Source organism: Carassius gibelio, chromosome B3 (assembly GCF_023724105.1).
Source record: "Carassius gibelio isolate Cgi1373 ecotype wild population from Czech Republic chromosome B3, carGib1.2-hapl.c, whole genome shotgun sequence".
In the NCBI taxonomy this organism is placed as follows: domain Eukaryota; kingdom Metazoa; phylum Chordata; class Actinopteri; order Cypriniformes; family Cyprinidae; genus Carassius; species Carassius gibelio.
Window position 1 is genome coordinate 12,414,875 of NC_068398.1, and position 27,670 is coordinate 12,442,544.

The 27,670-nt window shown below is 37.3% G+C and overlaps 1 protein-coding gene across 3 annotated transcripts; it reads right to left on the reverse strand.

Annotated features, from left to right (window-relative positions):
• On the reverse strand, window positions 1-27,658 carry LOC127951985 (putative E3 ubiquitin-protein ligase UNKL). Of its 3 annotated transcripts, none has more exons than XM_052550164.1 (16): window positions 27,491-27,658; window positions 26,339-26,548; window positions 23,258-23,434; window positions 21,801-21,934; window positions 21,541-21,676; window positions 20,555-20,672; window positions 20,369-20,453; window positions 19,125-19,291; window positions 18,527-18,715; window positions 17,904-17,966; window positions 16,643-16,820; window positions 15,949-16,041; window positions 15,619-15,852; window positions 15,341-15,537; window positions 13,591-13,848; window positions 1-2,833 (listed from the first exon to the last, which is right to left on the reverse strand). In XM_052550164.1, the coding sequence occupies exons 1-16, from the start codon at window positions 27,553-27,555 to the stop codon at window positions 2,777-2,779; spliced, it is 2,361 nt and encodes a 786-aa protein (XP_052406124.1). In that variant the 5' UTR covers window positions 27,556-27,658; the 3' UTR covers window positions 1-2,776. The 3 variants fall into 3 exon arrangements, with proteins under 3 accessions (XP_052406124.1, XP_052406123.1, XP_052406125.1); XM_052550163.1 differs by lacking the exon at window positions 1-2,833 and adding an exon at window positions 8,419-13,383; XM_052550165.1 differs by lacking the exons at window positions 1-2,833; window positions 18,527-18,715 and adding an exon at window positions 8,419-13,383.
• Window positions 27,659-27,670: the final 12 nt, after the last annotated feature.

The window sequence follows — 27,670 nt, forward strand, 5'->3', positions numbered from 1 at the left end:
GTGTGTGTGTGTGTGTGTGTGAGAGAGAGAGAGAGAGAGAGAGAGAGAGAGAGAGAGAGATTGTCTTTACATGCAATGTTACTCAAATCTGTATCACATCCATTCAGTTTCTGGACTGATGATGACCAAAAAGGTGGCTCTGATCCTCAGCTTCCTGTGGGTCACAAAACAGAAGAATCACTGAATGAAAAAGTGCTGCATAAAATAGAATGCAATGTAGCCTTGCTTCAAAAAGCATCAAGACTGATTGGATAGAGACTCAGTTCTGTCTTGTTTTATCACTGACAGTATTAGGTTGTATTTAGTCTGATTTTTACACTATAGCTCTCCAGTAAAGCCATGTAACAAATTATCTCAACAGTCTCTTGATGCCTGGGATCTTGACCAAGCCCTTCAGACTCTACAGCAACAAAAACCTCTTGTCAAGCCAATTGAGAGTGATAGATGTGAAGGTTGGATTGGAGACAGATTTACTCATTCAGACTGCATATGTTTTAGATGAACATAAGCATTTTTATTATTATTATTTATTGTTTTGTTGTTGTTGTTACAGGCAATGGTAGGGAAATGCGTGAAAGTTATTTAATGAAGCAGCTGGTTGCTTTTTTTTTTAAAGAAAGTAAATGAGATGGAAATCAAGACAAATGTTTCATCTATTAAAACCCATAATATACAAGAATCCACCTTCAGGTACAGTCATGTTATACTATATTACTAGTAGAACATTTAAATGGTCTTTTTTCCCTCTCTCTTTCTTCCTTTCTTTCTTTCAATTGAAATGAATTGTTTTGTTCAGCAAGGACCCATTAAACTGATCAAAGGTGACAGTGGAGACGTTTACAATGTTACAAATGTAAAAAAGTACAACATTTCTATTTTAAAAAAATACTGTTCTTTTGCACTTTTTATTCATCTAATAATCCTAAAAAAAAACTGTCACATATTCCACAAAAGTATTAAGCAGTTTCTTGAGTAGCTTTCTTCAGTAGCTATATTAGAATGCTTGTTGAAGGATCATGTGACACTGAAGACTGGAGCAATAATGCTGAAGATTCAGCTTCGCATCACAGAAATAAATTACATTTTAAGGGTTCAAACTGTAATAATATTATTTTACAATATTACTGTTTTTGCTGTATTTTTGATCAAATAAATGCAGCCTGTTGGAACATTTGAACAGTATTGTACCTATATTTTCAGGTTTACAGATTGCTGTACTGCAGGTTAAATGTGTTTGTGGTTTTTCCCAGATGCAGCGAGAGACTGATGAATGAGACAGACTTTAAAGGGACCTCAGCACAATTGCAACACAGTCAAAACTCTCCTTTAGTATTTATATATAATGCGTTTATTTTTATTTTCAAGATTATATTCTGGGAATTAAGAGATTATTACTTTAGAGATTGTTATTTCATAACAAAAGACAAAAAAGAAAGAAAAGAAAAGCATGTTAGAAATGAGCTGGAGAAATCCACAAGATTTTGCTGAGGATAAGCAGAAAAACTCTTCAGAGAAAAGTATAAAGGTAAACCAGCTTTATGATTCTGAAACTAGCTGCAGTAAGCCTGGTATTCAGCAGGTCACTGTCTGCTGTTCTACTGGGAAATATGACCAACATAAACAGAGCACTCCATCTTCTCACACTCCAGCTGCTCAAAACAGGCAAAGGTACAAAACGTACATTTTCGTCACTCACAGCAACTCACGCATAACCTAATGAATACAGAGAGCAGTCATAAAATCAGGTGGCAGAAGGATCTGAAGTTCTTGCAAGCATTCAGACATCAATATTCTGCTAGTAACTTGGAGGAAGCTGCTGAGAGGACTGATATTCTTTATGAGCCTGTGAGTTATTGGCTGTTTATCTATAAAATAAGATAATTTGAACACTGTCCTCATATTCAGAGTACACTGCACTTCCCTTATGAAGCATCCTAGCATCCTTCAGTGAACATTCTGCCTCCAGATCTACAGATGAAGGAGTGTTTGCTGCTGACTATGCCTTTATCTGGTCCTGGGGTGGTGGCTGGAAGAACGCAGAGAAAAACACAGACAGTGGATTCTGTCTTGATCAAATCATGTTTACAGTGCACTCGTAGCATGGTTCATGTCTTTGGTGTGTCTGTTAGTTTGCACAGAAATACAGTAATCTTAGGCTATAATATTTAACATTTTATACATTTCATCTTTTTGTTAATTGCTCTGTGATGGACTGATACCAAAACCTGTGGGAGAAAAGGCAAAGTGCTCGATGCCCTTTCTGTTGGCTGGGCTGAAGCAGTTTTACAAGAAAGATGGCTTGGCCTTGAAGAACGTTGCATTATGGGTACCTCAGTTTAATAATTTGCTTGAGGAACAGGCTTATCCCACCCATGTCCACTTGTCCTCATCCTGCCTGGACTGCTTCATCTCTGTCAAACCAAATCGAGTGGCTTTATATGACTTGTGTATCTATTACTGTGATTGAGACATTTTGATCCAATTCTTTTAAGCACTTTGTTTCAGGCTCTTGAAAAGGTATTTAGTATGATCACAAGATTTTACTGGCAATCTCTGGAAACAGAAGACCAAAAATTTCAAAGCATTCCGCAAGTCAGTTATGCACGAAGGGGAGCATTTTCATCAGCCAGTGCCTAGCATGGCTTTCCGGGGTCCGCACACTAATTCAGTGTGGCAGGAGATCACAGGGCCATCAGACCCCCAGCTGGCAAGGCGGACAGATCCAGCATCTATCAGCGCCCTGTACTGTCACAGTCAAGACCAACCCCTGCTCTACTCACCCCGTCTTGCCAGTCTTGTGCATCTGGGGCTCTGCTTGTGGTTGGGTGGTAGACTAGCAAAAAAAAAAAACAGTCTGTCAAGGTTAGTTTTCAAATGTATTGTAATACTTCCCAAATTGGGTCATTGTTCACTCACACTCGTTGTACTTGTACAATTGAAATTGAAGCCTTTAGTCACGCTCAAATCAAAAACAATCAATGGATTAAACCAAATATAGTTTTAAATTTAAAATTTATCATCCATCTTATTTTGTGTTTCATAGAATAAAAGGCATACAAGTTTGGAACAACATGAGTAAATGATGACTAATTTTTTTGGTGAACAACTATTTTGAGCTTCCTGCTGACTGTGTTAACTGGATCCAGGACTCTGGTGACAGAGGAGCCAATTGTGTATAGTCTTCAAGGTGACGACTATAGAAAAAAAGGCTCTGTTATAAAAGTCTCTAACATCTTATAAGTCAAACTTTCAACCCATTTGCCCCATACAGTGTATATATTTCTTCTTGTGTCTGTTGTGGTTTGACCACGCTATCTGCATCAGTGTTAATTTCGTTGACTAAATATTTTCGTCATTATTTTCGTCACGAACATATTTTTGCTGACGAAAACGAAACGAAAACTAAAATAGAAGGCACTGATGGAGACTAAAACTATGACTAAATTGATTGACATTATCGTCAACGAATAAAGGACGAGACGAAAATAGACTGTGACGAAAATCAAATCAGCAGACGGGAGAGATGCGAGGAATGAGCAAAAGAACCGGCAAAACAGAACAGACTGCATGAGAGAAGAGAACCAATCAGAGCCTGACTTATTGAGACGTGAAGCGAAGGTTTTCAGTTTTTATGAGCTCCCGGGAAGTCGGCATTCGAAGAGGTGATAGGGACTTTAAGCAACAGCCTCTGGTGGAACGGCAACGCCATTCTGGCGTTGTATTGCGCCTGCGCGAATTTAACTGCTACTTTGTGACGTTCTAATTTAACGGTCTACTACGGGAGAACAGCTGATTTGCCAGAGTCGCTACAACGTGAGAGGTTAGGTAAATAAATGTTATGTTTTTAGACTTATTTACATCATACAATATTAAAAACTCCTCTTCTGACAAAAGATTGTCATTTAACGCCAAAAGCAATCCTTCTCTTGCTTTTTTAAATTATATATTTTTTTTGGATCTCAATAAATGAATTAATGCTGCGTTGCGCTGTTCTGTTTTACCGTTGCTTAGTGACTTTTACGTTCTTGGCTACAGCGGTGTGACGGCAAACTTCCGGTCGCCGTAGCCGTTCCATTCGCAGCTGTTGCTTAAAGTCCCTACTGTCTAAAAGAGCGACAAAATGTCCACAGCTCACTTCACGTTTGACGACGAACAAAACAAAACAAAGTGTAAAGCACGCAGAGCGCTCATTCGTGGCAAGAACACAACCAATTTGAAAAGACATTTACAGACGAGCCACTCGGACATTTTCTCAAATGTAATTTCACAACGATGTTCTTTTGTTTATTGAGCTAAGCAAAATTGGAATAGTGCAGTGCGTAGATGTTGTAGCATTAAATATTACGAACTGAAAAGTACTGTAAAATAGCCCCTTCTTCAAATAAGATGCGAGCACAATACTAATACGTAATATCATGATAAATACATTTGATTAATACTAATGTTTAGTATATTTTATAATGTTCTACTTGTTGACAATATCACAAATATTTCTATATTAGTCATGTGAAACATGAATGTTCACATCCTATCATTATACATACAAATCTAGCAATATTGTAGTATTTAAAACATACAATATTGCTAGACAAATGAATACCTTATAAAATCTTGTTACTTTTTTTATCCACCTAGCTGCCAACTTATTAAATATTTACTTTAAATGTATGCACTTATTGTTCAGCTCAGCTGTAAACTTTAAGGTCCTGGACCTAACTTTATTTTTCTTTTATTGATGGTCAATTGGCAGCTAGTTATTGTTTACATTATCATGACAGTGTTTGCTGCTGCATAAAAGCTTTTGAATCGAAATAAAGACACAGTTGTGTTGAAATAAAGTTGAATTTGTGTTTTATATATTTTGGTTAAGTTTGTTTCCTATACCAGTTGTAAAAAATTGTCTAGTAAATCTGTTATTGATTTTAGTCTTATTTTAGTCGACTAAAATACCAAGCAATTTTAGTCGACTAAAATACCAAGCAATTTTAGTCGACTAAAATAAGACTAAAATTAAAACAAATCAGATGACTAAAACTTGACTAAAACTAAAAAGAATTATAGTCAAAAGACTAAGACTAAAACTAAATTAAAATTTTGTGTCAAAATTAACACTGATCTGCATGTGCAAAAACAGGCTTTATTGGGACTTCAAAGAGTGCAGATCTTTTGGGGAAAAAAACTCAATCTCTGGGACTCACCGCAGAGCAGGTGAATAAACCCAACAGTGAGTCCGTAAATGTATAGAGATATACTGAAACTGAGAGTGGGACACTAACATGACATTGATGCCGATTGTATTTGTCTGGAAATGCTGTCTTTCTCTGTTAGGTAGCAGCGTTCTGTCAAGCTTCAACAGTGTTTCTGGCTGGAGAACAAGTTGAGCTGTCCTCTGATTGCCTGGTGCTGCTCATGAGGAGAGAAAGTGTTGTAAAACACTGCTCCAGACTGCCGATAGGTCGAGCATCTGGATGGCATACATCGTGCCAGCCACGTACTGTATGTGAAGCTATACTGAGGAGCTCCAAACATTAAGTGTCCTGTGTCTTTGCCTGATGAAGGTCTGATGAATGAGCTGGCTGCACAAGGCCTTATTGGATCAATCCGTCCAAAATTCACAGATGTTCTGGGTCCACATGTCTGCTTTCACAATGTTCCCTACTCTAAAAAACCAATTCAATGTTCTAAGTAAATACATTACTTTGCATTTTCATGATTTTTCCACTTACCATTTTTGACATTTAAATGATGTGTCCTACAGGTGGGCTGCATTGTCGAAAAAGAAATGGACTTTCTACACAAGGTTCTCAAGGGAGATGCAGCAAGTACCTAAAACAGAGGTTTATAATCTTGCTCCTGGAGAGCCACTTTCCAGCAATGTTTCAGGATTACTAGAAACAAACAGGCAGGTGTATTGGAGTTGAACTCTTAATGAAAGTGGCCCTCCAGAAACTGGATGGAGCATTCCTGACCTTCCCGAAAATACCTGTATTCTTGATTGAGTAAACCACTATAAGTTATACAACCAAATCTACCTTGTCTCGTACAAACAGGACAAGAGGGATTTGGGCTGCTGGCACTGAAGTGGGAGCCCAAGCTATCTCAGCAGCAAGCATACACAAAAGTTTAGTGCAGAAGAGTGTGCAGAGCTTGACATCCACTCCTGCATTGGTCATGGCTCTGAGGAGGGTAAGGGCAATCATCACCCTACGTAGACCTTTACCACAAAATTACCCAGGAAACCTCCATGTATTGATGTCCCCCACACTTGAGACAGCTTTCAGACAGACCAGGCTCTTCTTCTGTGAGGCAGGATTGGTCCCTGGTGAGAATTTGAATAGATGATACCAATTTTGTAAGGACGATCCTTAAATTGTTTGCTTAATTTAAAATCCCTCCGTCTTTAGATCACAGTAGTCGTCCATTATGAAAATTCTTACTGCCTCATCACATTGACACTCCTGGTATATGTACAGTTCCAAGCCAAAGCATCCCCTCCCCACCCACCATGTGCTCTGAGAACTGACTGTCAATCTCTAACAACCCTCAGGTCTCAGAAATCAGTCACTTTACAGTTACATGGCTGTGGGTAAGTGATGTCTTCTCAGAGCATGTTCTTTTCTTAACTTCCTCCCTCTGTACTCTGCAGGCCCAGAACCCCTTTTGACTCTAGCTCTCTTCAAGCCTGGTGCCTGGAGACCCTGCTTTTGTAAAATTCTCACCGTAATCAAACAGCACGGATATCTTTATTTTATTTTTATTTTTACAAGGGAATAATACATCTAGAGAACATTTAATAAAAATATAGCTCAGCTTGAGTGTGTAAGAAACCATTTGTCTGGTACTCATTTAATATCCAGGTTCCCATTGAGGAGCTGGATTTGAAGTACTTGAGCTCGGGCCCCTCGCTGGCATTGGGTTTACTGAGAGTGAATGCAATAAAGAGGCTACTGGAGCTGATGGCCCTGAAGATCCTGATGACCCGGAGCAGTGGGCAGCCATTTATGCTGCGGTGCCTGGGGAGCAGTTGGGGGTTCAGTGCCTTGCTCAAGGGCACCCAAGTCGTGTTACTGCCAGCCCAAGATTCAAACCAACAACCCTAGGGTTAGGAATCAAACTCTCTAACCACTAGGCCACGACTACCCTAGGTGACTTGACTTATGTGTACATTCTTGTACAGGATCTCAGTCTTATCATAAGGTTGTAGAAGACATAAAACTTGTATTTCCAGCAGTGAAACTTCAGTTATGATACAAGAGAAGGTATTGTAACCTTCTAAGTCGTTCCTTCCCCTAAATGTATGTTCTTACATTTGTGTTATATAGTTAAACATCTGTCTTATTTCAGATACCCAGCTTGCATTCCGATCCTGAAGTTAGTTTGGACCGTGAACAGCTGCACACCCTTAGAACCGCTGACAAAAACAAGTTTTCTTCATGATTTGGTCAAATCAAGGCCCGATTCTCCTACTTCCTCACCCCTCTGTCAACACATCAGAAAACTGAGCCAATGACACAAACATAAACCAAAACTTGTTGATGTTTTACTAGCTGCGAGCGACCTTTGAAATGAGGATGGGAACTGTTGTTATTTGTTTGTGTTTTGGTGCCAGTAGGGCCTTTGGTCAGCAGTGCTCTTTGTCAGACCACCTGCCTGCTGATACCTTCCAACCTCCTGCGGCAGAATCAGCCTCATCTGTACTCACAGCTACTGCAGCGGCTGCTTATGACAGGCTGCCACCTGGTGGCTGGAAGTCTCTGCACACCAGATAACAAACAAAGGTGGCACATATCTGAGTTACTGAGGTCCTCTGCTGGTGAAGCACTTCTGTGTGAGGGCCACTGCTATCATTGCTTTGCAAGCAGACAATGCCATCACGTTTCAATATCATTCTGGAGAGGTACAAGCCAAGCTGAAATAGAAGTAAAAGGTCACAGCAGTCTGTAGTACAAAGCATATTTAACTCCAATCTGTTTGTCTTCTTCTGCAGCATTTGCAGGGAGAGACCAGACCTAAAGAGAGTAACAATAAAACTATTTTTTACCCAAACTCTGAAAGAAAGGTGAGTCTACAATAACATTTATGTAACACTCTCAAAAAATAATAATGCAAAATAGTGTTTCATGCTGTGATGCCCTAGAACCATTTTTGGTTCCCTAAAGAAAATGGCGTTAAATAGTTAACTTTTTATATTTTCACATCAGTTTGATTACAGACATTACTGGCACATTTTCACACTGAAATGAAAAGACTGTCTTAATATTACTAGTGCCCATAAACACTTAAGTAGCATATTAACTCAAGAACAGCCATATTGATTCTAATTGAACCAAAAATAGAAACTGTTCTTTATCTACTCTGTATTGATGGTTCATAAGTAGGGAAGGGAGGAAAAGAAGACGACAAAACACTCGAGGCAGGTTAAAGATCAAAAATTATTTAATTCCCAAGATGACAAAAATAATTCCATGAATTCTGTAAACCATTGCATAACTGCTGTAGTGTAGACAAGTGTTAACAATTTTAAAATGATACACTACAAGAGAAAGATTATGCATTATAAATAATACCATCTTAAGTAATTCTAGCGATGAAAAACCTCTCTGGCCATCAAAACATACAACTTTTCCATAAAGAAGCCTCCATAACTTAAACACAGAACTCCCAGTAAAATGGTTTAAGGTCTTGTGTTGACAACACATACACAAAGTATTATACTGACAGCAAATTGTATAGTATTTCAACACTAATTAGAATATAAGCCGTTCTATATATTGATGCATACTGTACCAAAATAAGGGATATGTTTCTTCCTTACAATATAAATGATTTCCTCATTTTGACTTCTGAGCTAATAAATCTGTGAGTTGCAGTTTCCTTTGAAAATTGGACATCTCTCTCTATTCTACAGTTCTCCTGTAAAACCCTGAGAAAAATACATCTCATATTTCCATCAAATTGTTACATCGGATAAATACACAAACTTGAAAACTGCAATCGTGTTTAACGTATAAATTTATTCGTAATATATCGCAATTCACAAAACTAGTGCTACATCATTATAGATGAATTGTTCTGTTATTTCAGTGACCCATTTTATATGTCATTTGAATGGTACATTCAATAATCAGGGATTTAATGTTCGATTAACCGTAACATGAATTATATGGAACAATAGTTCCAAAAATCTTTTTTTTTTTTGCGCCTCTTACAAAAGTGTACTATTCTAATAGGTATTTTCCTCGCTAGTTTGCTAAATTTAACCAGTTTCATATGTAATATGTATATACAAGATTGCATAAATCCTTAGGTTCAATAAATCACACTACTGAACAAAATGAGAAAAACAAAGAAATGATTTCAAGAAAAATCCACAAGAATGCAAAAAGAAAGCAATGATTATTTCCACTGCAGAGCATTATGGTAAAATTTCCAATACATTAATTTACACATTGCTAAACAAAAGAGTCCTTGGTGCTTCTTGAATTACAGATGCCTGGTCTCACATCAACATTAAATGGTCATTTCTGTTAAAGGTTACAGTTGGTATTAAAATGGCTGATGCAGACAGGGGTCTTTTTGTGTGTAAGATCATGCTGTGGTTTAGATTTACGTAACTAAATAATTACTATCTGCCCTTTGGTACAGAAAATCACTGTTCAGCAAACCATTAACACAGAAATTCATTAGGAAGCTCAAACTCAAAATGGTTTAACATCAATTCCACTCTAATTCTGTCATACGTCATGAACTGTTCAGATGAGCTGCTGCTTCAAACACACCATTGGTAAAGAATACAATTGCAAAACATCTTAACTGTTACTCTGACACTGTGTATACATGCATCATCATGCCGACTTTTCAACACCAACACATGTTTGTTTATCAGAATTATAATCACTTTTACTCAAACTGAAATGGTCAAAGGCATGGCAGAGTAGGTTTTTTCATTATTATTATTTTAATACACCGGTCTGTATAAAGTGTGAGACGGGCCTCTTGTGCATTGAGAAATACAGATTAAAACATCTCAAGGCACTAATATTCGGCTCATTTCCTAAACTGAAATTTGTTCAGTCAAAAATACTTTCAGTGTGTTATTACTAAAGGCACAAATTTGTTCCGGAGAGAGTTGATCCTTACAAGACTTAACAATATTATCAAGCAGAATGACTGATTGTAAAAATTGCAAACGTAACTAGGCCAAAAAGTGAGGTTTAAGGCTAGGAAATGTAGATACTTGAACAGTTTTCAGAAATATAACCCGCTGTCTGTCTCAGCCATTTCAACTAACATGAACAAGGGACCCATTTTACATCACAATCAAATATGTTCTACACAGCCAAGGTAGACAACATCTGACAATACAATAATAGACTTCAAGGTTTAAAAAAACCAAACAAAAAGTTAGAAGATTTCTTATTTCATATCTAAATTCTTCAGATCCCAACTAAACAGACAGAAAAACAAACACCAGTCAAATGGAAACTAAAGAAAGCACCTTAAGGGCAGAGTACTCTTTTAAATTCCTGACAGCATACAAGTAGTGCACAACAACTAATGTTTCAAAACTGATTTCAGAATTTTACAAACAAGTACTAGTAGTATAAAAAGAAATCATATATACTTCAAATAAGCACTAATCCATATGGCCACTTAGGAATATTAACACAAATATTCATTAATTACTATGACATTCCTTCAATTCAATACTATGTTATAGTTTTCACTGAGAAATTGAAGAAAAAAAAACACAATCTTTATATTCAGCTGATAAAGAATTGTGATTCATTAGGATTCTTTTTTCTTTTTTTTTTTTTGAATGCACATGTAAATAAGGTACTAGATTTGGTCAACTATTTCCTCAGAATGTTAAAATGAAAATGCAGTTATAACATCGAAGAGAGAACATAGAATAGTAAAGGTCTTTGGTAGAAACTACAAGAATGGGCATTCAGTCCATTAATATCGTCAGCAAAAGCAGTTGGCATAGTTGTCCTGTCAAATGAAACATTGAAAAACTGACATTGTAATTGTACACCACTTCAGTTGAACTTTGAAACAAGTATGAATTACAATACCACTTTGGTTCATTCAAATAAAGTCCACATTTGATTTGACCACACAAATAAATGTCGTGTGAAATCCCAATTTTATAGTTCAACAAAACCCTACGTTATGGTAAAAATAACCAAACGATGGAACCAATCCCTCAATAAAGTCTTGAACACTCGAGTGCTGGAAACATATTCCCGAGCTGCTTTGATCCATTTTAACCTATGTCGCCCATCGTACGGAAAAGAACACATCTTTGCTAATCGGACTAGAAAAGAGAAGCACAAAGTCAATGCATTTGAAGCATTGCGCAAAAATATTTCCGAATACTCGTCTGTGATGCCTGACCAACATCTGGACACGTCTGCTCAACACAAACACATTTGGCAGTGTGATTCAGAGCTTCAGTTGGTTAACAAAAGTTACACACTGACACATGCAGTGACAAATCAGTCAAGAACATCAGCTACATACAAGACCTCGTGAATTAAGATACGAACGCAAGAAAGAAAGCAGAGAGAAATCATATATATATATATATATATATACACACGCACACTGTCTTCGCCTCGTGAAGATGAAAGAAAATACGAGGGTCTGGACAGTTAGATCCTCAATAACCATCCCTTTTAAAATAAACGGTTTATCCCGATTTCGAAAGACAAAAAGAACTTGCACCTTTGCGTACCTGACAATTTACCGCACAAACTCATTGCTGTAAATACGAAAGGAACAAGAAAAAAAGAAAAGAAAAAGAAAAAAGTTTTAGATAACACAGTAGCAGGTCATTTCAATTAGATTACCTAAGCACATTACACTGTCGAATTTGGATACGAAAAACACCAATGATTTCGGTCTGTAAACACTACAGAAGCACTACAATTCTACACATTTCAATAAACAGAAATGTACTAAGCCAGTTTCGTTTTTGCAATCAAAGAAACACACGCATTTCCTGATTTGAATATCCATACACATTAAAATCAAGGACGATTCAACATTTCTAAGGATAATGAAGCTGCACCCAAAAAGCACCATCGTTAATGAAGGAAAAGATCGATTCTTCAGCTGAACCTCAGAGCTCAGGCACCGGCCAGGGTGAAGTCTCTCGGAAATACTTTAGTACTGAATTGGGCCACTAAATGCTCCGATAATACGGTACTACTGAAAAAATACATACTTTGCAGAAGCTATGGGTTTTCTACTACAATCCTAAACTCTTCACAGATGCTTCAACTGTTTTTAAGGCAAGGCACTTAAGAGGGAGTGGCCAGGAATCGGATATATGTTCTAACATATCTGAAAAAATAAAAAATAAATAAAAAATCCTGTGTCGCTGAGGACTTCAGAACACATGTGCTCATCTAACAACTACGGTACATAATGTATATCTAAATAGTCACTATAAGACGGAAAAATCCATTTACTAAATGCCTTAGCATACAGTATGTGCCTTACTGATATTACAGCTGCTGGTTATGCCTAAAACGCATTCAAAGTTTGCACTTATTTGATTGAAAAATTTAAGTAACAATGAAAGTAATAATAACTACTATTTAGTACTATTTTATATGAAAACTAACAAGATATATACACTATACCATGATTTAACAATAAGAAAAATGAAATATTCTATTATGTTTTTCACAGTACACACAAAAGCTTCATACGTTAGCGTATTTGGGAAAAAAATTGAATCTAAGAAATGAAAAACCTACAAAGCAGCTTAAAGCAAATTTTCTAAAAGAAAAAAAATATCCTCAGACAAATTTCTAAGTCAACAAAGTGCTTTTAACAAGAAATGAATCCTCTTCACACAGCTAGTAGCAATAATTGCGTCAGGCCGATGATTTTGTTGCTAACAGTCAAATCAGGGCCAACCGACTATAAATGCCAAAAGCAAAAACCAAGGGGAATTTTTTTAATGCTTTATGAAAATGGATAATCTAGCTTGTACAAAACAGGTATTGCATTTAAGTACTTGATTTGTATCAGTCAAACACCATTTATTAGATTCTAATAAAACTAACCAATTAAATCACTATATGAAATACTGAAACACACAAAAAAAATGCTATTTAGAAATTGTAAGCATAATAATAATAATAATTATTATATGTATTAGTAGTTCTTCAAAGGGCTAAATCATTAAATAGTACCTTGGATAGCTGTACATCACCACTTCAATATTTTCATCTTACAGTAAGGACATTCCATTTTACCGGACGCACAGTTCTGACAAAGAACATAATGTTGGCAAGGCTGCAGGACAATGGAACGATCATGCTTTTGGCAAACTATACATTTCTTTGACTGAAGCTGATATATTACCTGTGTTGAGAAAAAGAAGAGTTAACATCAGTCACACTTTGACAGATTCAATGCAGTGCGTCATGCATGACTGACTGACTCGTGTGGATGTTTAACCTCGTTGCCTACTCTTCCCCTTACTTGACGAGAAGAGTGCGATGGTCTACTTTAGAGTGTGTGTAAATGTGACATGGTGACGTATGTGTGTTGGGACCTGGTCCTTCTTACCCCGTCAATGAGGTCTAGGTCAGAGCGCAGCTGGCTCTGGATGGAGCGGAGCTTTGGCAGGGGGAGCTGGTCCAGCTCGCCGTAGCTGCGCAGGAGGGGCGTGTTGGGGGAGCGACACAAAACGTCAAAGTCTCCCTGCAGTTCCTTCAGCTTGCGCTCGGTGTCCTCCCGCTTTTGCTCCGCCAGCTGCCGCTCCGCCTCTGCCGATTTAGCTTGCTCCTTCGCTTCATGAGCGTCTTTCTGCCACGCTTCGCAGGCCTGTGAGAGATGCATTTTAATAAGACGTTTCATCTTGTGATAATAACTAAACTGACACCTTCTGGTTTCAAAGAACAATAGAATGCTGCAGGAATGATCTATGTTTGTAGGCCAAAACCTGGAAATGAGTTCGCATTTTTGCACTTCCAGTTCCTTCTTCCCAAAGTTATTGATTTTATTGATTTTTTAAGCTTTAGCTTGTCTTTAAAGGATTAGTTCACAACTGAAATTCAAATTTCACCCCCATGTCATCCAATATGTACTTATCTTTGTTTCTTCAGTCAAAAAGAAATTAAGGTTTCTGAGAAAAACATTCCAGGATTTTTCTCCATATAGTGGACTTCAATGGGAGCCAATGGGGTGAAGGACCAAACTGCAGTTTCAGTGCAGCTTTAAAGGGCTCCCAGAAGAGGAATAAGGGTCTTCTTATCTAGTGAAACGACTGGTCATTTTCTAAAAAGTTAAATATAAATGTATATACTTTTTAACCATAAATGCTCATCTTCCACTAGCTCTGTGTCCACAACCTCATGCATTACGTAATCATGTTGGAAATACCACGCGTGGTTACGTTTTCGTCTGTGTAATTTGGTTCAAAAAGGTAGCGTAGGCCAGAAACTCAGCCTAATTTTCTCATTTAACTTCAAAATTGCCTGACATCATGGTTTGAACTTTTTTTGTAAAGGCGTCTGACTTTCTTTGGTTTGGTTTCATTATGGTTATTATTTGAATATAACTACCAATCGTTAAATAAGACCCTCATTCCTTGGCTTGGAACATGTAGGGCTCTTTGAAGCTGCATTGAAACTGCAATTTGGCCCCGTTGATCCCCGGTCCACTATATCCTGAAATGTTTTCCTTAAAAACCTCAATTTCTTTTCGACCAAAGAAATGAAGAAAGAAAGACACAAACATTTTGGATGACATGGGGGTGAGTAAAGTTGGCTAAATGGGACAACAGCGTAATCTGGGACATTAAATGTCATCACACCAAATAGGTAAACTCCTTTATTCACTAGTGCACTTTCACAGCCTCACTGTGTTTATAATCACACCCTTTCAACCTATTCTAACTCAAACTTTCAGAGAAAATGACTCAGAAACTTGGCAAAGTGGAAGTAATGTTGAAGTTATGCAACCGTAGTATAGTTCATTTATAGTCAACCTTTAGCCTTTTAGGCTCCAAAATTAATAGAAGTTGTGTTCATTTGCGAAGATTATCATGATGTAGAATGTGTAATAATCATAAACTTCTGCTTGCCACAAATTTTAATTTCCACAATAATCCAACAGCCAATGGAAAAATGCTATTAGCTTTTAATTGAGGAAAGCAGGGTGATGCCTACAAAAACACATCATTACCACAGTGCTCTTTAGCTTGAAGTGTCACCTTAAGAGAACAGCTTCAATAAGCAAGGTAAAGCAGTGTCAGTCTCTGTCTTAAGCATCACTCATCTCATAAGACCCGTAAAAGCAAGCCAGCACATCTGACCTGCTTGACTTGGTGCCAGGCCTCTTCCCATTGCTTTATCTTGCGCTTGGCTTCCTCTAGTTCTCGGAGGAGCCGGCCGATGTCTGCACTGCTGGAGCCAACCGTGCTGGAAGTAAGGCTGCTGAACACTGGGGACGGACTGGGAGAGAAGCTGCCACTCATAAAGTCCCATATTCCCCCTGTTCCGCCATTCAGACCTAAGACAAAACATCTTTATATCAACTCAAATATTCACAAGACTTTAATCGTGATGTGAAGTTTGGGAAAATAATTCCCACCTAAGGAGTTCTGCATAGACGTGGGTGTTCCTAGAAGGCCGTGCTCGGTTTTAACAGGTGGTGCCTGTGGCTGGCTCTGCTGGGAGGCCATTCCAGTGAGGAGAGACTGGGACAGGGATTGAGACAGAGAGCTGAGCGGGGAGGCAGAGAGAGATGACGAGGAATGCAGAGAGGAAGACCGAGCCAGAGAGCCAGGAATATTGACAGGAGCAGAGCCTCCTAATAACCTCTGTCCTACAGGGAAAAAACAGTTTAAAAATTAAATGCAATGCATCCTATACCTTATACAAGACAACCCACTGTGAAATCAGCAACTACAACAATTCTTACTTGTTAAACCGAGACCATTGTTGTCTTGGTCCTCTAGCTCTTTGTCAAGGGAGGCAACATTGATGTCGCTAAAATTCAGGTCAAGTGCAGATCCTAAGAGCGAGAAAAGTAGTCTGCGATTTAGTATCTCTGCAAAGTGGATCTAAAACACAAGCTACTTAAATAAACAATATTACAAAAAGCAACATTCAAAAATAAAAATAAAAAATTCTATACTTCTACTTTTGTATATAGTGCATTATTTATTTTTTAATGTTTGCATTATGTACTTTCTTCTGCACTGGAAGCTCCTGCCGTGTGTAAACATACTAACAGACTTGATGCCTCGTTAATCTTGCAGTGATTACAAGGCTTGATAATTCAGTTATTCATCCTGCAGCATACAATTCATATCCACTCACAGTATATAATAACCATACATCAAAGGCTGATTTTGGGCAATAGTCATATATTTAAGTTTTTTTAGCGTTCCAAGGCAAAAGCACTTACCATCCATTTAGCTGTGTGCTGCTGAGTCACTGCTGCTGCTGCTGGTGAGTTTTAGTAGACTCACTGACTTATGACTAATGCACTGCCACAAATACAGCTTCCACTTCACTAAACGCTCTGCATTTAACTGCACTGCCTTATCTGGTCTGAGTCTGTCTCATGTATTTTACTCTTGGCTCGAAGATGAAAGTGCTGCAGGACTTACCTATTACTGACTCCACAGTATTGCTGCCTGGATAGAAAGGCGTGGCTTTTGCATTCATGGTTGATAAAGTGGTGGGTGACGAACTGTCAGATCCGATACTGGAGGCCAAGCTGGACGTGATGCTTGATGTTATGCTGGACGCCAGTGGGTTCACTACTGAGAACACATTGCCATGAGCCTGTGAAAGGAAGCAATGGGACACGAGTCAATGTCAAATAATAAGATCCACAATAAGAAAGAGGAGGAAACTTTTACAAATCTAATTTAAAACTCAAGTGATAAGATCTTAGAAATCAACTGTTCATGTTTTGAAAAACTTTCAAAAAAAAAAAAAAAATGATAATGAATTTGAATGTTTTGCCCTTTTTTTATAGTATAATTTAAATATACTGTTATTACTATACCTTGAGTTAGTTTTTAATTTTATTTTAATATTTAAAGTTTGTGCTTTTGTCATTTTATTTTTAAGTTTCAGTAATGTTAGTACCCTATTTCCCAGAATACAAGTTATATTCTATAGTGAATAATATAATGCAATTAATGTCAAGTACACAAAATAAGCACAAAGTGCACACATTTGGATCTGTGCCAAATGAGAGAGGCATGTGAGCCCATTTTATTTTATTCTGGCATTTTACATATACACTCATGTATAATGATACATAATCTCATAAGACCCATAAAATGTAATAAATAAATAAATAAATATATATATATATATATATATACACACACACACACACATGCATACATACATACATACATATATACATACATATATACATATATATATATATATATATATATATATATATATATATATATATATATATATATATAACCTTGTACAACTTACCGGTATTTTTTTATCTCAAGAATGCAGTTTCGACCCAATGCACCTTATAGTCAGGTGTGACTGGTTTTCCAAAAAATACAGTACTTGGCTGTCAACGCAATATTTCTTTAAAACTTTTAAAAATTTGTATAAAATTTTATAATTCCAATGAATTATTTTTTTTTTTTAGTTTACAATAACAATACTACTTTGAACAATGTTAATTCAAAAACATCTGCAAATACATATTTTATGGAACTATTTTTTTTTTATGTAATGTTATTTTCTTGATTTCTTGGAAATGAAGATGAAAACATGGAATGTAACCAATGATCCAATGCTCTGATCACTTTAGGTCTTATATACAATCCTTATTTGTTGTAAAAGGATATACAATGTGTGAATGTGAGGACTAGGTTGCTTTACCTGTTTGTCTTGGTCCATTAACTTTTGATTATTTTCCCCAGACAGGCTCTTCTGGTTCTTTGCCTGAAATCAGATAATACATCCTATCATGTGACCTGATGTTGTTAAGGCAACTAGGGCTGCTATTATATTGGGAATTGCTACCTGTTCAGAAAGGGCAAAAAATGTATGATGCCCTTTAAAGTTGTTTGTCACAGTATTACATACACCGTGTTTCGTTTCTGATATTTTTTGATTACCACAATGTGGTCTTGTGGCCTCTGGGTGTTGTTCTCTAATCACTTAGAATAAAAATGATTTCAGAACTCAGCAAACAAATGATAAATAAAAAGAGGTGCATTTGGAAGCAAACAATATTGCCACACCCTCAATCTCAAAGAATGAAGTGAAGCTTTTCAACAACAACAACTACTGAGTACTGACGACAACTTAAGACAAGTAACTTTCATTTTGGCAACAAACCACACATACAAACAAAAAAAAAAAAAAAAGCGAAAAGTGGTGAGAACACATGAAATGACCCAAAGGCAAGGAAATCAAAGTGAAAGCTTGCAGTGTGTGTCATGCCTGCAGTCCTGCAGGAGTTCCCTTTAGTAAGGGCTAGAGAAAACGACCATGTGTACCCGATCGTCTCGTTCAAAACCCGGAGCTTTGGCATAGTTAGACGTCAGAGAGGAAACACTGGAAGTGGTGGACTCTGAACAAAAGCTACCATTAGTTAAGCATTTTGGCCTGCTGATGGGTCCAATTGGGGACAAAGAACTGTTGCTCCCTGAGCCTGGTGTTACAGTTGGACTATTAGTGCATGATACCTGAAGAAGAGAAGCACAAATCAGCTTAAAAAAAGAGTGGTTTTGGAGCCAAATAGGTGACTTTTCTTTCCTGATAAGGGAGATCCGAATGTGAGAGGATTTAGCGCACAATAACAGAGAAAAAATGGCTCAGTCAAAGCTCATTTTTGGTCTAATGTCAATCAAGAAGGATTTGAGTATAAAGTTCTGATTTTAAATTAGTTGAGTTCCCTTTTCAACACAGACTGCAATAAACAGAAAAGAGTGCAAAGCCAACCAAAGTCAATAAAATGAAACACTGCAGAAATGAAGAGAAAAACGGTAGCTCTGAACACCGAACATTCAACTGCCTTTCGAAATTAAGGACATTTCTCTATCCCAGATGTAAGACAGATGAAGGACACGTGTGAGACGGTGAATGCAAACATACGCTTCCTGTCTGGCCGTTGTTACTGCCGCTGCTGGTGATGGAAAGCGTGTTGCTGCTCCACTCGCTGACTGGACACTCTGGATACTGTGGAGAGCCCAGCTTGGACTGAGAACCCGACTGCATTGCTGTGAGCAACGTGCTCATGGTCTCCTCTGTGGAAGGAATTCCTTCATAAACACACACACACGCATAAATAGTCATTAGAGTCATGAACTTTGTGCTGCACGATTTGATGAGGGGAATCAAATGGCGATTTGATATTTAAAGGAGACTTTAAAAAAATTAACTCCAGGTTTGCATTTGTAACTATTATTATTATTATTTATTATTATTATACAATATGGTTTAATTAAAATAATTGTATTATTGTCCATGCATAGGCTATGCCGTTTTACTTATCCATGGCGCATGCATTTAGGTTCAAACATAAATCATGTCATAGTGTTCCTGTAGCTCAATTGGTAGAGCATTGCGCTATGAAGCACAAGGTTGGGGGTTTGATTTCCGGGAACACATGATAGGTAAGAATTGATAGCCTGAATGCACTGTAAGTAGCTTTGGATAAAAGCGTCTGCTAAATGAATTTAATTTAAATGTCATACAATTACTTGTTTGGATTATTTAACCATTTATTTATTTTTTTTAATAAAGAAAGTTGGTTATAGGAGTGTAAAATTAATTTTATAAAATTAGGGTTCAGGTTTGTGTATATGTTTGATTTATGTTGCAGGACATGGCTTTTAAATGACGATTGCAAAACTGCTTAATTTCATTACCATTAAATTGTCTTCATTTTGTCACTTTTTTTTTTTTTTAAGTTAAACCACCAAGGTTTTATTTTTGCAGAAAACCACAGGGAGCTTCTCTTTTGTTGATAACATCCAGTTTATAAGAGCTTCTCATTACAAGTTTAGCAAGATGGGTGGCGTGTCATGTTGCGTTTCCAAAAGCAAGAGCAGATGAAGAGATGAGATTGTGTAGAGCAGCATTTACTGTGAATCAAGCCGCTACCAGACCCGTAAAAACATCAGATTGTGAGCCGTTTGCGTGAAAAAAACAAACAAGTGCTGTTGTTCACTCTGAAACCTGAAGTGCATGTATGTATTGAATTAAGTCACAGCCTTTGCATTTAGATAAATTGACATATCATTATTAGGGTTTCATTTTAGCCATAATGAAATCACCGCACTGCAGGTATCTAACTTCAACACAACGCAATCAATCATCATTATAAACATGCTTACTTTCCACATGTGCAAAAGCACAGAATGGACCCCTTGGACAGTATCCAGTTTGCCTCATGTCGTTGCATTTTGTTGATTTGTAAATCTTGAAACAAAGACAGAAGTTGGACAGATGATGGAAATTAAGTAAATCAAATAAATAAATCAATCACTCATGTTCTCTGTTGTAAAGTTGCATCATCTCACCTCTGGGTGGAACTGTTGTTCGGTGCGAGAGTGGCAGTACTGGCAGCTGTCCCCACTCTCACACTTGGAGGGCTCGCCCCATTCATCGCCATGCTTTACACTCGGGCAGGGCGTCGACCTGCCGACAAATCCAACAGCTGGGATTGAGTTTTTATGCTTAAACTAAAATAGTGATGCTCATCATCTAACACATTTCAGAGTTATTCATAGAGCATATATCACTCCTAACAAAAGATTCAAAATGAAACTGCAACCAAATTACAACTGCCATATCGGTTAATACTCCGTCAGCAGGTACTTTTCTTCACATGTTTTGAGAGTGTCCTATTGCCCATAATCTGTGGACACGTGTAAACTTGGTTTTATCTTCTTTACTACAAATTGATTACATGGTTAAGCCAAGTTTATGTCTTCTTTCCCTCTTATTGAAATATGTAAATTGATTATATGTTGTTGCGTTTTATCCTGAATGGATGTTATGTTATTTGTTATATGTAAAAAAAGAAAAAGTTGATCACAAAAAAACAAAAAGTAAATAGTGATCCACTGAAATGAAACCAACATTATTTTCTTTTTGGATGTGACCAACCAATATAACAAATAATAAGCATAAAAAATATCTACAAATGAAGATTTCATATGCAAAAAAAGTCCATCTGAGGATTTTATTTTACATAAAGAAATTATCCTATGGCTCCTATGAAAATAGCACTGGACATTATTTTACAATAAGACATTCGATAACTGACTAAAAACCGTTTCTTTGCCATTAAAGTGAAATAACTTAACCTAAACCAAGACGACTGATAAAATGCTTATTTAAAAGAAAAAAAATCTCAGACAGATTTGGAGGTTTTTGCATCTGATGCCTTCAAACAATAAATATTCCCACATAGCATCACTTCCACTCCCAAATGTGTTTGTCACAGTGTCTCGACTTCTGCTTTATTTGGGAATATTCGCAGTCCGAAGTGTTTCCATCTCACCTGTATTTGAACTTTCTGGGATTTCTTCTCCTATCTCTGCTGTTGTGATAGTGGGGACAGGCATAGCCCTGCCTGCATAGACGTGGAGGCTTGGTGCACTGCTCGGTTTTATAGTTGGCCAAAACAAAATTGGTGTCTGCAGAAAAGGGGAACAGAAACTGAAGATGAGTTGACCTCACTGTCGTGTTTGTAAGTCTTTATCAGCCTCCTTTATTTCTCTTATACTGGTCTTGCATTAGAATGGGAAGGCTTAGTAACACCTTGCCAGCGTGGGTCCTCATTCAGGGTCTTCTCAATCATGGCCTGGCTGGCCAGCACACCCGGCTGCAGGTCAGGAATTCCCTCCCCAGATCCCAACTGGCCGTTCTGCAGAGCTTCCTGTGCCTGGATCTCTCTGTGAACACAATTATGCAAGTCAGCCCACCCATTCAACAGGACCAACACCAACTCCAAACGGTAGATGTAAAAAAAAAAAAAAAAAAAGGGCCGCTTTCGATGTAACATCTATTTCCACAAAAACAGTTGCTAGGCAACTGCTGAGATGGCATATTTCTTGTTATTTAATCTGTGGTAAGCCACATTTCCAGGCCAGAATCAAACCTCTGTTGTGCAGACTGCTCGTCAATGCAGGTGTAACTGATGTCGTTAGTAGAACACAAATATGGTATATATTTGCAAATGAGGTTAAGCCCCCTCTTATAAGCACTCTGACTGCTCTCTTATGAACTGAATACACATGTAAATACCTATGGTGCTAATCAGCTGAAAACTTGTGCAGCCACCGAACGCAACCAACGTAATAAAACAATGTCTAGCGCAAACTGCTGTTTTTACACTAGTTGGGGGCTGGGAATCCGGACAGAATTCCCCCATCGCTGAAAAACAGGAATTTAAGTGTCACAAGCCAAAGAACTTCCTTTTCCGACTAATGTCCTTAGTGTAAGTTTCCCTCGTATTTGAAGATATCCCAATAGTCCTCTCAACGATGTATATTAAATTATTAAAAACTGTAACTATACTACCATTCACTAACTACCTGATAAGAATGGTTAATGTTTTTTTTTTTTAAGTTGTCTTTTATGGATACCTAGAATTTATTTGAAAAAAATTCAAATAAAATAAAAACTGTCATATTGTGAAATATTATCACAATTTAAAATATCTGTTTTCAATAGTTATCAATTTTATACAAATTAATTTCTGTGATGCAAAGCTGAATTTTCAGCATCATTACTCCAGTCTTCAGAGTCACATGATCCTTCAGAAATCATTTTAATATGCTGATATGCTGCTCAAGAAACATTTCTGATTATTGTGGAAAATGCTTAATATTATTATAAATGTTCCTAAAAATCTAAGCATTGTAACATTATAAATGTCTTCAACTTTTGATAAACTCAATGCATCCTTGATAAATAAAAAAAAAACATTAATATATTATACACTATTATTAAAATATGACATTTTTGTGCTTATAAGCACATATTTATCATAACATTTTATAGCCATAATCCTACTCAATGCCTAAATTTAACAACTACCTTACAAACTATTAAAAATCAGCAAATTAGGAGTTTTTTGAGGCAAAATTCATAGTTAATAGTTTGTTAATGTAACCATTTTATATTAATCACACTAATTTAACATGTATGGGGAGGGACGGCTATATACATGTGTGTCCTTTGGCTAAAGATACAGAGAGAGGAAAAAACACTACCTTATGTCATAAACTGGTGGCCGAAGGTCGTGTGGTCCATGAGCGAAGGCGCAGTGGAGGCCGTTCTTCACACAATGCCCACGAGCATCCGTCTCATGGATGCAGGTGCCAGTCTTGTAGTAACGTAAATGGTACTTGCGCTCGGTGTCACCAGTGGTCCGGTGTAAATAAGGGCAACTGCGAAGAGAAAAGCACCAGTGTTGCTCATCAGTAAACATGCTCAATGAAAGGAATACATTTAGGTGTGACTAAATATTTCAAAAACATGTAAAGGCCAGTGTATTTCTCTGTAAACAACAAAGTTAAAGTAATGCAAAGAACTAAAAATAAATGTAAAACAACAACAATGTCCTTCCCAATGAGTGCTCTCTTTGGAAAGCTTTATTTCGAAATACTGAGGCATGAGACTTGTGTCACTGACTGTTTACTGCACTGCCTGAAGCCACAGAAAATAGAAAAAAGACATTGGACACAAACACACTGTGGCTTTTTTTGTTTTTGACAAAATCATATTGGAAATTAGAGCTGCACTTACCTGTCTGACAAATATTTCTAATATAACACAATATGACTGAGTGTGATATACAAGAAGCAGAAAACTAAATTTTAATCAACATTGCTGTCCAAGAACTAATTTTATTCCTAGCATAATACACTATAAATACTGCTTCATATATAATTCCCACAAACAAGGAGCAAACAAAGTAATCTTGCAAATATATGTTAAAATACATCAACAAATATACTAATACAGTTCTGGCCACTTAAACATACTGTTAAACACAGCATCTAAAATCAAAAAGACATCAATGGCAACAAGCATCAATGTCACGGCAAATGCTGAGCTTTCACAACTTTAAAACGGTCAACGCTTGTGAAATACTTCCCGGCTGGAAGTTAGTTTGCAAGATATATTATTGGCAGACAGTATGCATATGTAGTGTAAAGGAGAGTAATGTCTCTATGAAATTATGAAGTATTATTAAAGCACAACACAAGAGTTTAAATAATAACAAAATACATTATTTTCAACTAACTGCACTTTTGAGTTCAAAATGTATATTTAAACTTGATTGAAAACGAGTGCATTAAGAATTGTGCATGCTGATACAGGATAACCTAATGCAAATTATGAGATTAAGAGAGACAGGCATTTATAAGAAGAAATCTGTCTGTTCTTAAAGAAAGGATTTAAGGCACACAGAAAACGAGGCTGTGATGATCACGTCAGCTCCCAGGAAGAGAGCAGATTTATACTGAAAATGCTACATACCCAATATTCTTCTCAAATATAGCAACTGCATCTTGTTCAGGTAGCAACAGTAACTATGGCAACAGCACTGATGTCATCGCAGGACGGCTGCTACTGGATGAATGAACGTGTGATCTGTGCCTATACTGAAACTACGTGACACACACTGTCGGGGAGATTCGGCAGAGACGCAGGACAAACCATTAAGAGTTATATCATAATAAAAACATTTACATTTAGTCATTTAGCAGACGCCTTTATACAAAACAAAAATAATAATCCAGTATCCTTCAGATCAGGTGGAGGTAAAGAAAATAAACATATGTTTGTCTAACTAATATAAACTGGTTTAATTTTGTTTTTAAATAGATGTTTTAATGCAAAAGTTGTAAACACCACTGCACTGTTACGTAAGATATTAAATATATGGCTATATGAATGGGATGCGAAAAAGCTGAGAATATCTGTGGGTCCTTTATTAATTAATAGGTGTAAAATTATATTAAAAAATAAGCTTAATATATTGTGAATCAACAAAAACTAATTATACAATTATTAGTGTTGTACAATCATTAGTTAAAGAAAAAGAAATGTTTAAAAATAAATTGCAGCTATAATCTATATATAAACAAAATGCTGACCTGATGTGTCACAGGATAATATCAGAAATATCACATGACATCATACTACAGCAATCCCAAAACCAAAACAAAGATGCCATACCACTATTTATGGTTGGAGCAATCTTACGGAAAAACTTGGAAAGAATCCACATGTAACAACAGACTAAGTTATGTCACGTGGACACTACAGTAATTATGATCCTTTCACAGAGGCTTCGAGCTCTGCTGTAGCACAATTCCAGCAAAACGATTTAATGAATAAGAAACTAACATAAGCTAAACTACAAACGAACAGCACACATTTAAACAACCTTTGTTAATATTCATAAAGGTATTGAGATCAATCAAAGCATTAACTTCTATCTTAAGCACAGTGTTTTAACTGATTGTCAAACGAATTAACAGAGAACGAAATATACAACTGGACTAAACTAGGACATGATTGGACATGACTGAGTTTGAATATCCTCCGAACTATAAGGTGCTTGGTAAACACACGAGTTTTTATGAAGCGAGGGCTCGTAAACGTTGTAACAGCAGTGAGCCAATCAGAAAAGGGTACGTGCAAAGGAGAGCCAATCAGAAGGCAGAGAACAGGGGGCGTGTCTTTAGCCTCACTAAGCGCAATACACAAGAAAGGCAACAAACACGACTCTACCACCATCAGCTCTCTGACCTTCATTCCCAAACCGAAGATACACATTTCTGCTACACACAGGGCAAACTGGGAACCCAGAGACGAGTCATCAGGCAATAGTGGAAGTGAAACTCGAGAAATACATACACCGTGCGTAACACAACACCGTAAACAGCAAAAGATTACAGGAGAAAGCGAAAGATCTCAGGAGAGAGCAAAATGTTTACACAAAGTAAACACTATAGTGAATCTACAAAGGCATCAGTCTGTTAACTTTACAAAGGGGGCGTGTGCTACACAGAACAATGAGACGAGTAAAAAAAACACTACAGCATGCTCATGATTACGAAAACAAAATATGGCAAAATCTGATTTACAAAACGCATGCATTTCCTAAAGAAGCTTTTTTGTGATATATATTATAATTATTAAAACAATCTTCGTTTCAAGCAACACAAACACTGCATAATTATGCAACATAAACATGACTGCGTGCACTGGCGCGAAAACAAGAACAAATACCTTTCAGCTGAAGTGTTAATAAAACAAAAACAAAAGAAGTTACTTACTCGTCTCCATCGGGACATATTCCTGTTGTTTCATCATACTTCGTGCAATAGACATCTGGGCTGTAATTAAAAGTCCCCTCTCTTCTTCGTATGGGTCTCCGTCTTCGCTGATTTAGAAAATGCCAGTGGAAACACGTAAAGGGTCGATGCTGTGTGCATTTGTGCTGCAAAAACAGTGGGCACTGCTCGGTCCTGAACTCCTTCAAATATCTAGGATTACAATGGGGGGTAAATCACGGTCAGAAACTTTATAATCAATCACCTCCGCGACAAAAACTACACTTGAGTGATGTATAAACAAATCAGTATTGACAATCATATGCAGCAATGTGAGACTACGTTACATTCAAAGTTTGGAGCTGCGGGGGCTGTTTACACTGCGTAGTTTCGTATACGCTAACGTTACCATTCCCCAACAAAACTAGCCCTAGTAGTTAGATAGATTACGCGATAATCACCCTTTTCAGCAACTGTAAACATATAATATTCACTTTAAGTGTTTATAAACATCTAAATGGGAACGGAATGTGTTGTTTTAAATTGTTTTAAAAATCCACTGCATCAACTGTAGCCACTGTGAGCCATTTCTCAAGGCTCTCCAATACAACATTAGAAGCTCACGCCAAGTACTCCGCGATTAGCGTACACAGTTACGTAAAAACTTCGACGTACGTTCCATTCATACCAACGGAGCGTACGGCGGGAAAAGAACGTAGTGTAGAAACACGGGCCGAGGAAGGAGGCGGATGCAGCTAACAAACCAGCCTGCTAGCTACATCTAGCGAGCGTCTCGACTCGCTCGTCTTGCTGCAATGCAATGTACATGTCCTCGGGCTTTTACAAAAGCAGCGTTTGAGAAAACAAGCGAAGAGCACTTTCTTAAGTTTTAAAAGACTCACAGAACAGCTAACGTAAAGCTTTGCTACGGAAAACCAACGATGTTTAGAGCATACGAAATTGTTGATTTAATTAACATTAATGTGAGATCCGCGTGTATTCGGAAGAATTTACAAAAGCAAAAGCACCATTTTAAAACGCACAGAGGGGAGGAAGCAGCACGCGTCACAAATGCAAATCCGACAGTCAAGTATCGAATAGTCATCGCCTTCCGCTGAAACGTATTTTAGTCCGTTTGATGTTTAATTTACTTACGAATAGTGGGTTGGTTTCTCGGTTTGAGGAGAAGCGCTCGCCGCCGTTTTCGAAACCGACGGCATTTTCAGTCAAAACAATAATAGCGCGTGCGCGGGGACCCTCTCGTCTACTCATGCTCTCGCGCGCCGCTGCAAGGCCAATATCAGCAACTGGCGGGACAAACAAACAAGACAATGG

Bases quoted from the DNA above. Each gene is read 5' to 3' on its own strand.
- LOC127951985 (XM_052550163.1), bottom strand. From the start codon at position 27,555: ATGCCGTCGGTTTCGAAAACGGCGGCGAGCGCTTCTCCTCAAACCGAG. The intron at 18,716-19,124 runs GTATGTTTGCAT...TCTCTTCTTCAG, and splicing joins ACAACGGCCAGACAGGAAGC to GTATCATGCACTAATAGTCC. The intron at 17,967-18,526 runs GTACACATGGTC...ATCTGATTTCAG, and splicing joins GTTTTGAACGAGACGATCGG to GCAAAGAACCAGAAGAGCCT.